General features: G+C 41.2%; 1 protein-coding gene across 3 annotated transcripts in view; it reads right to left on the bottom strand.

Annotated features, from left to right (window-relative positions):
• The window catches only part of ANKRD44 (ankyrin repeat domain 44), a 326135-nt gene that overhangs the window by 116096 nt on the left and 193327 nt on the right, over positions 1–16712 (bottom strand). For all 3 annotated transcript variants that reach the window (XM_032637664.1, XM_032637666.1, XM_032637665.1), the window contains exons 5-8: positions 10288–10488; positions 9854–9941; positions 7276–7418; positions 6071–6283 (exon numbers count right to left, since the gene is read on the bottom strand). In XM_032637664.1, coding sequence (XP_032493555.1) covers positions 6071–6283; positions 7276–7418; positions 9854–9941; positions 10288–10488 — 645 coding nt within the window. The remainder of the gene's footprint in view (positions 1–6070; positions 6284–7275; positions 7419–9853; positions 9942–10287; positions 10489–16712) is intronic.

The raw sequence follows: 16712 nt of genomic DNA, 5'->3' as shown, positions 1-16712 counted from the left end.
TAATATGGTCAATGGTGACGCTTGCTTCAGATCTACCCTTGCAGATCTTTGCCTGAGTTCACGTGCCACTGAAGACAGACCTTAGCTGACTTTTTTTTTTCTCACTGGGATACGGGTGGCAGGAGGTCGGGAATCAGGGACAGGAAGCATTAAGGGTATCATAGCAGTCATTTTGGGGCAGCTTGGTTTATATGGTATAGGTGTAAAAGGAACTCATTTCAAAAAGCCATTGAAAACCAATGAAGGTCAAAAGACTAGTACTTTTTATTTAGCCTTTACAAGTTAGAACTCAGAATATTCAGGTTGAGACTGAGGATCCTACTGAGTTTCATTATCTGCCTGAGAAATTTTTAACATGGGGGTGGGGTCGGGTGGCGGGGAACTTGCCATTGCTGCTGCTGGCCCTAGAACTTCAGATACCAAACATTCCCTGAATGCTCAAAGGAGAAGAAATGATCAGTTCTCCCACTTATTCAAAGCTTTGCTTTTAGAAGAACTTCTTCATTTCTAGCCTCCTTCCAATTTCTAGGTGCATTCTCCCAGAGCAGATTTAGGGCTTGGAAATTTTTGTGACCTTGAGAACTTGCTTAATAGCTCTCCTATTGACTTATGGTTCAGCCATAGTCATGAAAGAAAACCAGTGAGGACTAAGAATATTTTACGACAAATATTAGTATTCTTTCAGGGCAGAATTCACCATCATCCAAGGAAGATTAATCCTTGAATTAATGAAGCGTTTCCATTCTCAGAAATCCATTCATTCTTTTCTTCCACTTCTAATGTCTTCTTTCCTCCTCCTCCCATAAACCTTCTCTAAACTTAAATACACAGTTACTCCCCAGGAAGGTGAAGGCACTGTGTTCTCTGTGGCACAGTGCCCCATGGCGCCACAAAGCTCAGTGGCTCTGGTGGAGGGCAATAAAGTCTCTATAAAATAAATATAGCCAGAAACCCCAAAGGGCTTCCTAATTCAATGGAAGAGCAATCTAATACCCTGGTGTGCAAAAAGCCATATACAGTCTAATTTTTTTAATGCTTCTAAAGGCTGGAGATGGCACGTGGTTGGCTCAGACATTCACCCCCCTCCTTTCCTCATTTCCTCTCTTAAGATCCAAGGGCCATGTCGCTATTACTGCTTACTTTTGCCTATTCCAGTTTCATCTTCAACCTCTGCAATGCAATTATAGAATATAACTTGGTCCTGGTACATACAAAGAAGGGAGCTGGTCCACTTCAGTAAATGTGTGATGGGCTTCAGTTCCAGTCTCTTAGGGTTAAGTGATCTAAAGGGCCCGTGCACAGAAAAGAACTGAGACCATAGGCAGGCGGAATGTTAGGTAGGCAATGGTAATTTCTGAATCTATCTTTCTAAGTCATATCCAGCATGGCCACGTGTTTACTGTCTTCTTTAATGCTTAGTTTGAGTGCTTCCAAAAAGAGCCTTGAGATGCTACAAAAATTACAACGTGGTCTCTGATGGAGAAAGGAAATTATTTCATATTTCCTCATGCTCTTCCTGTTTGTAAAAAAAAAGTAAACTTTCAACAGATTATTGTATTAAGTATTGTGTCTCTATTATTTTATAATAATTAAACTTTGTGATATCACAATATTCGAAATCAAGGACAGGGCCATGGTCAATCTAAGCAAAATGAGGGACTGTAAAATGCATGCAGGACACATAACCTTCCTCCCCTCTCCATCACCTTGCAATTTCTCATGAAGATGTCACTTTTTGTGTTTTGTGAGGACAGAGGAAAACAAAGTGAACACGTGAGTAGGTATTGGCTACATTTCAATCTGCTATTTTCCTCTAACTTTGGAAAATCTAAACAAATACAAATTGTCTTGCAATCTACAAACACTTTCAAAATCCAAGGGCAATGTGGTGTAGAGAGATAACAACCTCCAGTCAGACCGAATGGCTCCACGGAAATGTTAGATGATCCATGCACCCAGAGTTAACTAATAAAGACTCAAGAGAATTAGGATGTAGATAGAGTAGATGGGGAGACTGAGGGAGAAGGCTAGATTTGATTCAAAATCCCATTTACACAGATTAGGTAATACGTAAACCCAAGTCTCAGACTTTTTTTTTAATGGGGCTTCTTATACTCTATTGATGATTAGCAGTCTACAGGAAAAAATTAACTATTAAAATTAAGTAGCTATGCTTTCCATGTCCATTTTGTGGGGGAGAAGAGAAGGCTGCCATAAACCAAGGCACCATACCTAGTTGAAGCCTCTTATCTGACCTGAACTGGCTGCTAGTCAGTTACCTGGGAGAAGTAGGTAGGTATGCCAGAAAGTGGCCTTCTGACCTCAGTATCAGGCACACTGAAAGCATCAGTTGGCATGTTTTACAGAGGAAATGGAAAGCATCAGATAACCCCGTGAATTAATTAAGGTTGGTAAAGAGAGATACTTTATCTAACTTCAATAATGTTCCTTCCTTTAGAGGATCCACAGGATGTCCCTCAGACATTAGGATGGCAAGAAAAGTGTCACAAGTCTTGGGGACACTGACGGTTGAGCCACCTGTTTGCCTCCTGTCCTCCACCACCCTCCTCTTAGACTCTAACCCCACATGTTGGCTCTTTCCCCACCTTGGTTGCTTTGTTGCCCCTAAAGACCTTCATCCTACCTCCATGTAGGACCTTGGATGGGGTCCCCTTACAAGATCCGGAACTCTGAAATTCTCCTCAGCTAGTTTACTTTTTCATTTCTGCCTGCTTTCTACCTTCAGGAAGACACTCCAACCCCTTCGTTTCCTTCCTATCTTCCCTAACTCTTCTTTTTTTTTTTTTTTTTTTTTTTTTTGCGGTATGTGGGCCTCTCACTGTTGTGGCCTCTCCCGTTGTGGAGCACAGGCTCTGGACACGCAGGATCAGTGGCCATGGCTCACGGGCCCAGCCGCTCCGCAGCATGCGGGATCTTCCCGGACCGGGGCACGAACCTGTGTCCCCTGCATCGGCAGGCGGACTCTCAACCACTGTGCCACCAGGGAAGCCCCCTAACTCTTCTTTTTTCATCCGTTTCTCTGGCCTTCCTCCTCCTCCTGATCCTAAGAGTGAAGGGTTACTGGAGTCCTACAGCCTCTTCTCTATTCATGCTATGAGGTACTCTCTCCATGGGTGATCTCATCATCCTTTTCTCCCAGTTTCAACTATCAATCACCTCAATGTGAATGAGACAACCTAGGTGTTTTCTTCTATTCTCTACTGCTCTCCCATGCTAGAGAATCACATTTTGCACTATTGGTTTTCTCAGACTGGTTGTATCAAAGGCTCAAAATCAGCTTCTTAAGAGCTAAACTCACTGGTTTTACCTTCTAAGCCTACTCTTTCTCCTGACATCCCTCTTAATAACAATAATCATTTATGGAGTACTCACTATGTGGCAGGCATTGTTCTAAGTAATTTATGTGAGATAACTTGCTTAATCCTCACAACAGTCCCATGAGGAAGATACTACTGCTTCCCTAATTTTACAGATAAACAAACAGACACACAGAGAAGTTGTTTATGATTATATAATTACTAAAAGTCAAGGAAGGATGAGAATCTAGGCAGTCTAGACACAGAACTGGACACTGAATCACTATGCTGTACTACCTCTTCAGCCAGATTTCAATTCCTTTTTTTTTTTGTGGTAGGCGGGCCTCTCACTGTTGTGGCCTCTCCCGCTGCGGAGCACAGGCTCTGGACGTGCAGGCCCAGAGGCCATGGCTCACGAGCCCAGCCGCTCCACGGCATGTGGGATCTTCCCGGACCGGGGCACAAACCGGTGTCCCCTGCATCGGCAGGCGGACTCTCAACCACTGCGCCACCAGGGAAGCCCAGATTTCAATTCTTATACTCATCTTTATCTCCTCCATTTCTTGTCCAATGAAATCCCAGAGATTTCCTTTCTGCAAAGCCTCTCCCTCCGTTGGCTGTCCCCATCCCCCTGTCCTCATTACCTCTTATCCAGACCCATTTCATTGACTTCCAGTTACCTTCTACTTGTCCCCTCCCTAGGTCCACTATATCTGAAATTTTTTTTTATAAAAATGAAAATAGCTTTTCTTTTTCTTTTGGATATAAAAATAACACATACTTATGGCATCACAATAAGAAGATTAAAACAAATATATTGAAAAGCAACTGAAAATCCAAATCATAATTTTGCCTCGCTGGAGTGATAACTGTTGCTAGGATACTGATGTAGATTCCAGATATTTTTCTCTTTCTATGCACATACATAGACACATACTTTTTGAAATTATAAAACTGGATCATATTTACTTATTGCATTTTAATTTTTCATTGATTACACTGGGCACTGCTAGTCTTTTTGATACTTGCCAATTTTAAAGGCAAATATTAATGTATTAATATTATAAACGTATTAGTTTGCATTTCTCTAATGACTAGTAATACTGAATATCTTTTCATAAGTTTAATGGATATTGTATTCTCTCTCTTGTGATCTGCATTTGCCCATATTTTCTAGTAGACTATCAGACTTTTTCTTATTGATTTTTATGAGCTCTTACATATTAAATCTGTTAACTCCTTGCTTATATGTATATTGCAGAAAAATTTCCAAGTTGCTCCCCTTTCAATTTTATGTTAAGGTTTTTGTTTTTGTCTTTTTTGTTGTTTTGTTTTGTTATATAAAAGTTTAAAATTTTTATGTAGTCATATATACATTTTTTTCTTTATGTTTTCTGTCTCTGGTTTTCTGTGGCCAGATTACCGTCTCTAATGCTCAGTTCTGATCATGTGGCCTCTATAATGATTAGCGGACCCACACCCTATAGAGGCCCCAACTCCTTGGGCAGCGGATAAGTGCTCATCCTTGGTCAGGTCACATTTCAGCTTGTTCCTGGCTCCTTTCTTTCATATGATTTGTACTCCAATCACAATAAATCGCTTTTCTGAGAATCTGTCTCATATTTCCCCACTATTATAAATTAAATGAAAAAATATAAAAGGACTTTAAGAGTGAATAGAGGAGATCATTAAAATAGACTGATCCAATATTCCTGAAATTAAATCTTGGAAATAACAATTTTTCAAAAGCAGAGACAGAACACACCGGGACCTTGCTTTACAATTCCCGTGTGCTTGGGAGAAGGGAAGCTGAGGATGCGAACAAGGTCACTCGGTATAAATCAGGATATTGTGCTACAATCTAAATGCATCTGAGTGATGTAACCTGGATCATGAAGGCTACCTGCAAAAGTTCCTCTTGGTTATCTGTTACAGTGAGCAGACTGGTTACCTAAAGTTTACCCGTCGAGACCTCTCAACTCCTTTGCTTGCCATTCTATGTATCTGGAATGTCCTCTCTCAAATTCTCTCTATCCCTCCTCATCTCAACTGATACCAATCTTCAGCTCAAAAGCAATCTCTAGTTTTGATGCCCAAGCAAAAAGCAAGTCAATACTTACTTCTTACAGTCTGCAGCACTTTATTAATTTCTCATGCCACTCATGCCACTCTCTTGCCCTATGATTATCTGAGTACATTATCTCCTTGCCGTATCGTAAATTCCTTGAGGGCACCTTGGAGTATACACCCAGTACCAAACAGAGGGCACTAGGTAGTCCTCAGTAAGTTTGCTGAGTAAAGGAATTACCATTAAAACCAGATTAATATCATATACTTGAGGCCACTATCTGGGGTTTACTCCAGGAAACCATTTGAGAAACTCCTTGGAGGGCCTTGCGGGTTGGAAACAGACCTGAGATCGTTAGGTTAGGCTTCCTTTTCATGCTCAGCATCTCTGCCCCATCAGCTCAACATTCACCTCAGTATTAGAACCTCGGCCAAGTCCACATCCCTGAGACCCAGTATTTGCTCCCGTATATTCACTAAGCTACCGAGGGCACGTGGCTAGAACCTCAGTGTCATCCACTGGTACCACCACTGCTGCAGAAGTTTCCACATCACGACAATATAGGATAAGTCCGCAAGAATCAGGACGCTTCGAGTTACAATTCACTAATTGTAATTTACAGCAGGTGAGTTTGCTCAGACAGAGGCTCAACGCAAAGGTACTTCACACTGAGAGAGAGTCATACCTGAATGTTAACATCCGCCCCGTTGTTTACTAACAGTTCAAGACACAAAGCACCGTGTGTGGAGGCAGCAGCAAAATGCAACGGGGTGAACCCGCTGGTATTGGGCTGGTTCACATTAGCACCGTAGTCCGTCAGCTCGTTGACTACAGCATCCTGCCCGTTGTAGCAGGCCAGGTGGAGGGCCGTGTTTCCATACACGTTGATTTCATCAATCTGCAAATGAGTCCAACACAGGCGATTAAAAGCACTGAAGCCGATTTACTCCATTTCCCACCAAAAGCCTACCGGCTGTGCTGGAGAAAGGAAATACCCATCTGTCAGTGTGATCCTTCAGAGCTTACTCTTGCCCCAGCGTGGTCATCCTGGGCAGCTTCTCACGCGGAGGTAAAGCTCAGCAAGACGTGAAAGTGACAAAAAGTGAGCTGGGAGGAAGAGTGAGAGGTTTCCACTTGGGGCAAGATATCTTTCAGCTAGGGAAGGGACAAAAAGGGAGCGGCAAAGCTGCCTCAAAACGCCAGAGGAGAACTGAATCGGGGGAGCAAGAGACGAGCCCAGATCTCAACAGCGAACAGAAGAGGAAAGGGTGGGAGGTGCTCAGGGAGCTGCTGTGGGGCCTGAACTCAGAACCCGCTCTGCTGACACCTCAAGAGGCCACATTCTGGTGGCTGGGCTGTGGAGCTGCCCTGGTCATTTAGCCCCCAGCTCCCTCTTGCTCTCCCAGACCTGCCCTGACTGCTGTTATCACCATCTCACTGTCGCAGCTCGCTTTTCCTTTCCTCCGGGACAGCCTCACTACTGCTCCCACCCTGCTACCTAAGGAGAAGGGGGTGAGGTCTACTCCTCCAGCTCAGCATGTTTGTCATTCATTTCTGCTTGGAAGCCACGATTTAGAAGGCTAGGTTCTAAAGATGGGATGATGAAACCTCGCCAGTCTTTTAAAAATGACTGGTGGATATGTATCCTAGATGTTAAAATATTTCTCTATGTTGATATAGAAAGTTAGTCTGTTTCTGGCTTTCTACGACTTAGCATATGCCCCATTGCCCTTCATCAGTTGCCCATGTAAACTCAAAAAAGACAAGATGGTAAGAAATGAGGGTTGTTTTTTTTTTTCCCTCTTGACTTAAAATGCAAACAGGATTTAATTTCCGAACAACAGAAAACCCACAAATGCACCATGGGGTGATGCCTGAATCATAGCTCACCTCCACCCCCAGATTCAGGAGATGCTTGACAACGCTGATCTGCCCGTTGGAGGCCGCGGCATGCAGGGGCGTGTAGCCCTTCTTATCCTTACACGTCACTTCCGCGCCGTGGTTAACGAGCAAAGCCACAACGTCCAGGTGGCCTGTAGAAACAAAGCAGCAGAAAACATCGTTAACCTTTATAGGACAATTTGACAATTCATTCCACCTGAATTATCACCATCAGCTTTTACTGCTGCCAGCATCTTGTTAGGCTGTTTATAAAAAGCTGCTTCATGGCAAATATCCAACAAATATTTAGGGAGTACGTACTATGTGTCAGGCATCATGTAAGTGCTGTGGGAAGAAAGAAGATGATTCACATGTGAGCCTTCTCTTTAAGGAGGTCGATGCCTGTTTACAAATAAATAATGTGGAGGTCCTGCCAATACGTTAGAACCAGAGACTAAAAAAAAAATCACGTCAAATGAAAGCAATGCTTTTGAAACCAATTGCCATTCTTCACTGAAAAGTCTAACAATGACAATTTGGTTTGGAAAAACTAATGAAAGAAAAAAAGATCAATTAATCAGAACAGCTCCAGATTATTGTTAAATCATATGCAACTGCTGCTGTTTGACCCTTTTCTGGGCCCACAAAAATGGCAACTTCCTGTGGTTCAACTTCAAGTTCTCATGAATTGCTGGCTAAACTGAAAACCCTTCTAGTTTCAACTCCTGTTGGCATATTTTCTAGAATATCTTCCTTTGTTCTCTATCTTGCTACATATACAACGATAAATGTATGTGACCTTTATTTCCTGACTAAAGATTGTTCGATGCTTCAAGATCATTGCTCTAAACATTGTTGATAACTGAAGGGTAGAAGATGAGTACTGGCTCCAGGGCCTAAAATATATGTGTGTGTGTGTGTGTGTGTGTGTGTGTGTGTGTGTGTGTGTGTGTGTGTACAAGAGAGACAGAGTTTTGTCTTGGCTAGTTTTATGAAGACTTATGTACAGAAAAAAACGATTTTGAATTACTGGTGGTGCTATCTTAAGCTCTTTGCCCTGGTTTTGTCCATTAGTCCCTAAAGATAGTCATCTGTATATGTTTTCCTATATGTATCCCGATGACACACAAAAATGTAACTTTACTGCTTTAAAGCAATTCTACACATATGTTTTAGCCATGTATCAGCAAAGAACAAACGTGAAACTCCAGGTTCTTTGAGTCCCACTAGCTTAGTGTGTGCTCTGCCTTAACATCATCTGGCAAACGCTCACTGGCTCCAGTCCTGCAGGGACCATGCAGACATCCAACCTGCTTCAAACAACTCGAAAGTCCACGTCACCTTGTAAAAAAGGATAATGCGTGCAAAATCTTAAGATTCTGTTTCTTTAAGTCCAAGAATTCACTCAGGCCTATCTATAGCCACAGAATTTATTTCATCCCTGCCCCAACCCATTCTCTTTTTTCTCCCCACAATTAACATTATTATTTTTTATGATAATAAAAGGTCCGTAGGCTTATTTAAAAAGGATTCAGAAAAGGCAAAAAGGTGTTAAAAGGAAACCAAAATCATCCACAATCCCCTGAGATAGTCAGTTAATAATTTCAGTGTTTAATACATCCCAGGTTGTTTTCATTTTATAGATACTTTTAACAAAAATGAGAATTGTATTATTCATACTGTATTATGATCTGTTTTCACTTAACATATCACAGAATCTTTCTATGTTAAGAAAATACTAATGATATCATCACTGTAGTTACTGCATAGTGTCCCACTGTGTAGATCTTTCACAATCTCCTGTGTTGTGATGGGCAGTCAGGGTGTTTATAACTTGGTGCTGATAGAATCCTGCTTTTCTGCTTTTCTAATTGCAGGATGTTCTCCAATTAGAATCACAAAGGAAGGATCTTAGTTCTTATAGTTCTTCATTTCCCAAGCGTCAACACTGAGAATAAACTCTATGAGGGCTCTCATTTGTCAGTGGTACTAGTGCCAACAAAAGTGAAGAGGAAAAGCATAGAAATGTAATGTCTTCCTTTGTCTTCTGCACCCTAGCTGGCAGAAACAAGGAGCAAGCCCCAGCTCTGTGGGCAGTGCAGTAGCAGGATCACCCACGGTGACTCTGGGCACCTCCACCTACACGACAGTCAGGGTGTTGTCCTTTATTCCTTCCTTTTTGTTTCTTTCAGGAATATTTATAAATAAAAAGACAAATGAAATTTACATCCTTGCTTTGCTAGCCCGTCCTTCTTTCTCTTTAAACACCTTATTTTGCTGCCATAACAAGTTAAAATAAGCACAATTTGTGCAGCTTTCCAATCCAGATTGAAACACATTCAATGAAGGCCATGCCATGATTCATCCCTCCTGCTCTTTGTAGGATAAATAAATCTCCGACAAAGCAACTGCCCAATTAGAGTGCTCTGTGCACGCCAGTACAAGGACCGAATCTTAATTCAACTGAATCCCAAGCTTGAAAAGAAGTCAGGTTCGCCCAAGAGAAAACCTGCGTGGTCAGTGAGAAACCCGGGGCTTTTTTAGTTCAAGTTATCTGCACTTTGCTCTCCATCCATGGAATCCTTACCCATATAAGCTGCCCAGTGCAGAGCACGCCGGTCCTTCTTGTCAAACGCATTGATGTTTGCCCCTTTGGCCAAGAGTAAATTAACCATCTGAAAGATAACCGACAGTGAAATCAAGCGTATACTCTGTAATGGTGAGCGGTCCTCACCCTCAGCAGGTGATGTGAGCCAAATTAATGTCCAATCTAAAGCAGGTCAGAGATCTGAAGTTCAAAGTAGGAAGACACCACGGCCAACCTGCGGGAAAGACTGAAGTGTCGGCTACTTTTTCAATTCATTGTGGCTCTAAATTCAAAATTAGGTACAGTTGCCTAAGGTTTGGTGTACAAATATTATTGTCACATTATCTAAAAGCCTCAGCAATGAGATTAGGTTCCACATGGGGCTAAGAGGGTCTGTGGGGAGGATTCTTGCTCTCAATGATGAGGACACTGACCTCCACATGGCCATTCAGAGCGGCGTGGTGCAAGGCTGTGCGTCCCCCTCGGTCAGAGACATTGACGCTGCTCAGCAGGGGAATGATGACTTCTGCACACTTGACAGCCTTATTGGCTGCTGCCACGTGGAGCGGGGTCTGCCAGTTCTTGTCCCTCGCATTGACGTCAGCCGAGTGCTTAATCAACACTTGCACTGCTTCCTACAACAAAAGCAGAATTTGCAGGGGTCACTGACAAACACTCAGTCAATTCTTATTGCGTATAAGATGCTTCACCAGACCCTGGAACTACAGAAAGGGAAAGGCTCCCTTTCTGGCTCATGACAGGCTGGCTCATGACATATATTCTTCTGAGACAAGCAAGGTCATACGGGATGAAGATTAAAAGAGTGGCACAGATTAAAACAGATTCACTCTCCCTTTCTCTGTTAGGCCAAGAGCCCTGGCAAAACTCCAAAACCAAATAAACTTCCAAGTGTAAGGTTTCCTTACGAAATATAAGGTATCTTTAGGCCAAACGAGAGCACTCACGTGCAAGTGTGCACAGCAGGTTACAACAGCCATAGACCAAAGGGCCCCCAAAGATCCCCCAAGGTTAGCCACATTTGTCGGTAAGCCTTCATCTTCCAAAGCCAAAGGCCCCAAAGCTCTCCAGACATTCTTGGATCAATTTATAAATCTTTGGTTCTCTTGGTCAAATCTCAACCCTCCCTGTGTGATCAATAAGCGGTCAAGGGTAGAGGATGTCTATTACCACCATCAACTTGAAGTTACGAAATTGTTCCTTCTTTCCCCAATCTTTTCTATGTTAAAATGAGACTTCTTTTCTGCTATTGAGTCCCTTCACCCTTCCTGGGTCTCCCACTTTTGATTTTCCTTCTATTGACCTAATCATCTTATTAGCCTCTTGAACTATAACTCTCCACCTTGGCTGTGCAATGGAAGCACCTGGGGAGTAAAAATACACATGACGGTTCAGTATTGATTCTAACTGGCCTCAGAATGTCTGTAAAGCTCCCTGGGGACTCTGTTATGCAGCCAGGATTGAGGACACTCTTCTCTTTACTCAAGTAAAGGACATAGCTTCTCTCGAGAGAAGGGAACGGCTGTCGGTTGTTTCTCTTTATGTCTAGAGACATCCCTGAGACCAGTTGGATGTCCCTGGCTCCTTTATGGACATCTTGTCAATGTGGCATCAATAGACCAATGAAAGGCATTAGTGCCACATTCCTGCCACCCTTCATGGACAAAGACCTTACCCGTGTCCACCTTAATCCCCAAAGACCTGGACTGTCTATCAACTTTATCAGGCAGGTATATAAAGAATCCCAAAAAAGAGGTTGATTTGAACTCTCAGAATTAACATTTTAACCAGGGACATAAATGACGAAATAAAAAAAATGTTCCATGAATCAGTAATGGCAATATATTGAGATGAATGGCTAACTTGAACAGTAGAATGAGAGCAAAAAGAAGTTAACTTTGCAAATTAGAGAATATACTTTAAGAAAACAATGGGGCTCCATTTAGATGCTATAAATAAAGGGCAATAAACTGATAGGATCCAAGCAATCAATTTGTTAAGATTACCAAAAAGGAAAAAAAAAGATATATGCCACCCATCCTCAGCACAACTGATGATAATGACTATTAAATAGTCCTTAAGCCCATTTTAGAGTGAAACATGTGTACGTGTATTATTAACGCTTGCTTACTATGTAAAAAACACCGTTAGAACTATGGAAGATTGAAGGAAACATTAGTCAGGCTCTATCCTAAAAACTAGGTGGGTGAACAAAAAATAAAAGAAAAGCTAGATCACAATATAAGCATTAAGATTTAAATAAGAGAAAAATAATATTTTTATCAACTTTCATCTCATAAATTATGCAGTTTATGTAGATGTGCAGCCAATTGTGATATGGGAAGAAAATATTGGAACCTCCATTTATATTTTATTTCTTTAAAAAGGAAAGCATTTAACTGGCATTTAACTTCTGGATTGGTGTCCTGCCCTCAGTCAGCTCCATGGAAGATCTTGCCTCACAGTGCTGGAGATGCCCTCAGGGAGGGGTGGGGCTTCCACAGTGCTGGGGGGGCGGGGCTTGCCCTCTCCATTCATTCACTTTGAGTGCACTGAAATACAGAGTGATGGCCTGCCAAGTCCATTTACAGATTGTAATACGTACCCTTAACCTAAAAACACCCTAAAATGGACAAGATTTATGCAAGGAACCCACAGATTAAAGATAATAATAATACCAATGCAAGCATAAATGATGTGAAAGTCACAGAGCTGACACCTCTACTCCTCGTAAAAGCTTTCTATCATCTACATTACAAGGTAAAAGTAATGACAAATTTAATCAGATCTGACAAGAGCTTGGCAAAAACAGAGAAATCATCAAAAGTCTATTATCTAGGGCTCCCCTGGTGGCACAGTGGTTAAGAATCCACCTGCCAGTGCAGGGGACACAGGTTCGAGCTCTGGTCCGGGAAGATCCCACATGCCATGGAGCAACTAAGCCCGTGCGCCACAATTACTGAGCCTGCACTCTAGAGCCCGTGAGCTACAACTACTGAGCCCACATAATGCAACTACCGAAGCCCATGCGCCTAGAGCCCATACTCCGCAACAAGGGAAGCCACTGCAATGAGAAGCCCACGCACTGCAAGGAAGAGTAGCCCCCGCTCGCCGCAACTAGAGAAAGCCCGTGCGCAGCAACGAAGGCCCAACGCAGCCAAAAATAAACAAATAAATTTATACATAAAACAAAAGTCTATTATCTATATGGTTATTTAAGACTAGGACAAATGAAAAGCCTCACTTTAACATTTCACCTGTGCCTTGAAATATTATCTAATGATAGTAGTTCTTATATATAATTTATAAATAAATGAGGTGCATATTCTGGAGATGCATGCTGCAAACGTTTTGCAGATACGTGGCCAAAAGGGTTGGAGATAACCATCTCAAAAGCAGTACTATAAAAAACGGTATATATCCTTTTCACACATTCACAGCAAAATAACAATACATACTGTCTCTTTAATACCTTTGCTTTACATATTATTTTACTGGACTTGTACAGATTCTTGTTTTGCATTAAATATTACGTAAATTCAGGATAGCCTAACAAAACAGAAAATGTACAGAAACATTTCACAACTTTATACTATAAGACCAATTCATGAGAAATTTGTTTTTTAAAGGTAACAAAATGTGATTGCTCTTAGAGTAACTGCGACTAGGTGAATGAGATATTACCTAGGAGAGGCCCTACTTTTAAACGAATATTTAGGAATGATTTGCATTGTACACACAGCAATACTTTAAGCAAAGAAAATATACATTCATATGCCAGTTATGGTTTATATATAAATAAGTGCTTTTAGAGTTTGTGGGGGAAAAAATGTATTCGTAAGTAGACAATACTTCTAAAAATATTTTAATCAGATAAATTTTGGTTTGGTTTTATAAATAAAATTTTATTGGAACACAGCCTCATTCATTTGTTTACATATTATCTATGGTTGCTTTCAAATTATAACAGCAGAGTTGAGTATTTGTGACAGAGACCACATGCAGCCATCAAAGCTTAAAATATTTACTATCTCACCCTTCACGGAAAAAGTTTGCAGACCCCCTGGACTAGCTCTCTTTTTGAATTACCACAAACTATAAATTATCAAATCTGGTTAAAATAAAATTTTGTTATTTACCAGCATGAAAAAATACTATTTTTAAGTCCAAATAGTCTATTAAGGAGGGCAGGTCCTATGAAAAGAATCAGAGGCCTCTGAGTTCAGCTCTTGCTATGTGATGGTGGGTCTACAGTGAATTTTGGGAGGGGGCCAAACAGAGTTGCATTGCTCTGCATAATAGAGTGGGAAGCATTTAGAGCTTGGCAGGAAGGAAGGGATGAGGACAGAGAGACTGGAGAGAGGACGTGGTCCTGCATCCCAGGGAGGAGGTGTACATCTGGATGGGAACAGAGTCAACAGGCCAAGAGGGAAGAGGAGAAAGCTGATGCATAAACCCAATGACTGCTGCAAGAGCAGGCTTGTGGAGCCAGGCAACCAAAACTTAAATCTCCAGGAATTCTTTGGAATTGTTGGGAGAATATCAGACTTCGAACAAGTGGTTTCTGGTCAGTCATATCCATTTAGAAGGCTAGATGCCCCTGACCAACATCTGGGTTATACCTAAAAAATCAGAAAAGGAAAAGGTTCAAGTTCATTGATCAGATAGGAAAAAAAGAAGTGGGTAGGGTCTCTAATAAATTTCTTTTCACGTGAACTTTACATAATTCCCACGTGAGTGCCCATTTCACCACGTGTCTTTTCTGCAGTACGCAGGCCTCTCACTGTTGTGGCCTCTCCCGTTGCGGAGCACAGGCTCCGGACGCGCAGGCTCAGCGGCCATGGCTCATGGGCGCAGCCACTCCGCGGCATGTGGGATCTTCCCGGACCGGGGCACGAACCCGTGTCCCCTGCATTGGCAGGCAGACTCTCAACCACTGTGCCACCAGGGAAGCCCACACCATGTGTCTTTTGTACCAACGCTCACTTTCACAGTTCAAGGACACCTAGAATAACCGTTACTTTTATTTCTCCAATTTTATAAAATGTTTTAACTTTGCCGTTCTCCATTTTTACTTTTATATCTGCTTATATAGTGAATTGAACAGTTTTCATCTTACTTGACAAGAAAGGACTCTATCAAGGAATACTTAGTATACAAAGGAGGGGTTCTTATTCAATTTCCAAGGATTAACCTTTTTTAAAAAAATGAAAATGCAAGTATAAAATGATTATGGAATTAAATTCACAGATATACCGGATATTAGAAGTAGAAAAGGCCTCAGCGGTCATCTGGATTGCCCCCTCATTTGATAGGCAGCTTCATTTTATAGGGAAGATGGCTGAAGATGGTTTGCCAGCCTGGGTTTAAGGGCTCATGCACTTTCTACTAGGCCAGAGCTTACTCAGCACACAGTAACAGCCAAGCACCCTGACATAAATACTTTGAAATGTTAATCATCCTTAGTTATTTACATTTTTTAACTCTGAAGTTTTAGCCTGACAAACTGGCTTCCTACATTTAATAGAAACGTAATACAATATTTTCACAAAAACGAAGCTTTGATTTAAAAAGACTACAATTTCCTTTTTCAAAGTTGCATTTCTCTTTCAAAAATTTTAATCCTGTAAGCATTTTAACTTGGTTTTAAGAGGAAGTAATTCTATGGCTATTTAGGGAATTACTGATTTTTGTAATCAAAAGAAGTCTTTCTTTTCCTGTATCACACATTGGCTAAAAAATTAACAGCTAGGAGTTTGCCTGACAGAAACTTACAAGGTTAAAAAGAAGCTAATGTGGGGGAAGGGAAGCTGAACAATTTCTGAATCAAGAAAGATACTAAAACAGTACTTTTCAAACTATCTGTGGTGAAGGGACAGGTTTTTTTTGAATTATTATTATTTCAAATTCATCATGAGTAATTAGAAGAATAATAAAATGAAAAAAGACAAAGAAATTATAAACTCAATTATTTTATCATTTAATTTAGCAGGCATGAAATTACTCTATAACATTTCTCTAAAAGTTGCTAAATGCTCACTCATGTCACAAAAGGAAAGACAAAAAGACTCAGACTAGTCACAAGCCACACTGTGAGCAATGCTGCTTCAAAGCCTTGATTTCTTTTTTAATGAACAAGCATGTGTGAGGATTCCGGCATTTCTCCTGAGTGGAGGGATCAGCCTAGTTAGCATTCAGCCTTAGGACTGTAGGCCTTGTTGGATCACACTCCACAGTAGGCTGTCCTATATGAGACACAGAAATAACAGACAGAGGGAGGAACTGTCACGGGATGTGACACAGGAGGGAACTGGAGATGGCATCTGCAGTCATTTTATTTCTACTTTTTATGACTTTCTCCTTTTATAAAAGGTCACTCCAACCCTGTATAAGAAGTAGAAACATACACTGTGGCACATGGAAAAGATGAGAAGAAATAGGATACATGTGCCTTAAAAACTGTTGCCTCCAATATTTGTTTTTCTTACTCTCAAATGTGCATTGCATTTAAGTGATCATAAATTACTCATGGAAAAGTAATGCTTTATGACTATACAGAGTCCTTGTAGGCATAAACAATGTCAAATTTTATAAACGGTAAGTTGCTTTAGACCAGGGTCTGAGTCTCATACAATTTTCTATACTTGCCACAAAGCCTGGCAGGTATCTGGCACCTAATGTATATTCAATAAATTTGGGTAGAATAAATATATTGGTATAATCATTAGCAAACTCTCTAAGTAATAATATGCAAAAACTAACATGACTTTGTTTTATATACAGCAGGAAAATTAACAAGACATTTACATGGGCTGAGGTCCCTGAGGCTGCACTCCAGTCC

This window comes from Phocoena sinus, chromosome 7 (assembly GCF_008692025.1).
Source record: "Phocoena sinus isolate mPhoSin1 chromosome 7, mPhoSin1.pri, whole genome shotgun sequence".
Classification (NCBI taxonomy): domain Eukaryota; kingdom Metazoa; phylum Chordata; class Mammalia; order Artiodactyla; family Phocoenidae; genus Phocoena; species Phocoena sinus.
This window is presented reverse-complemented; position numbering and strand designations above follow the sequence as displayed.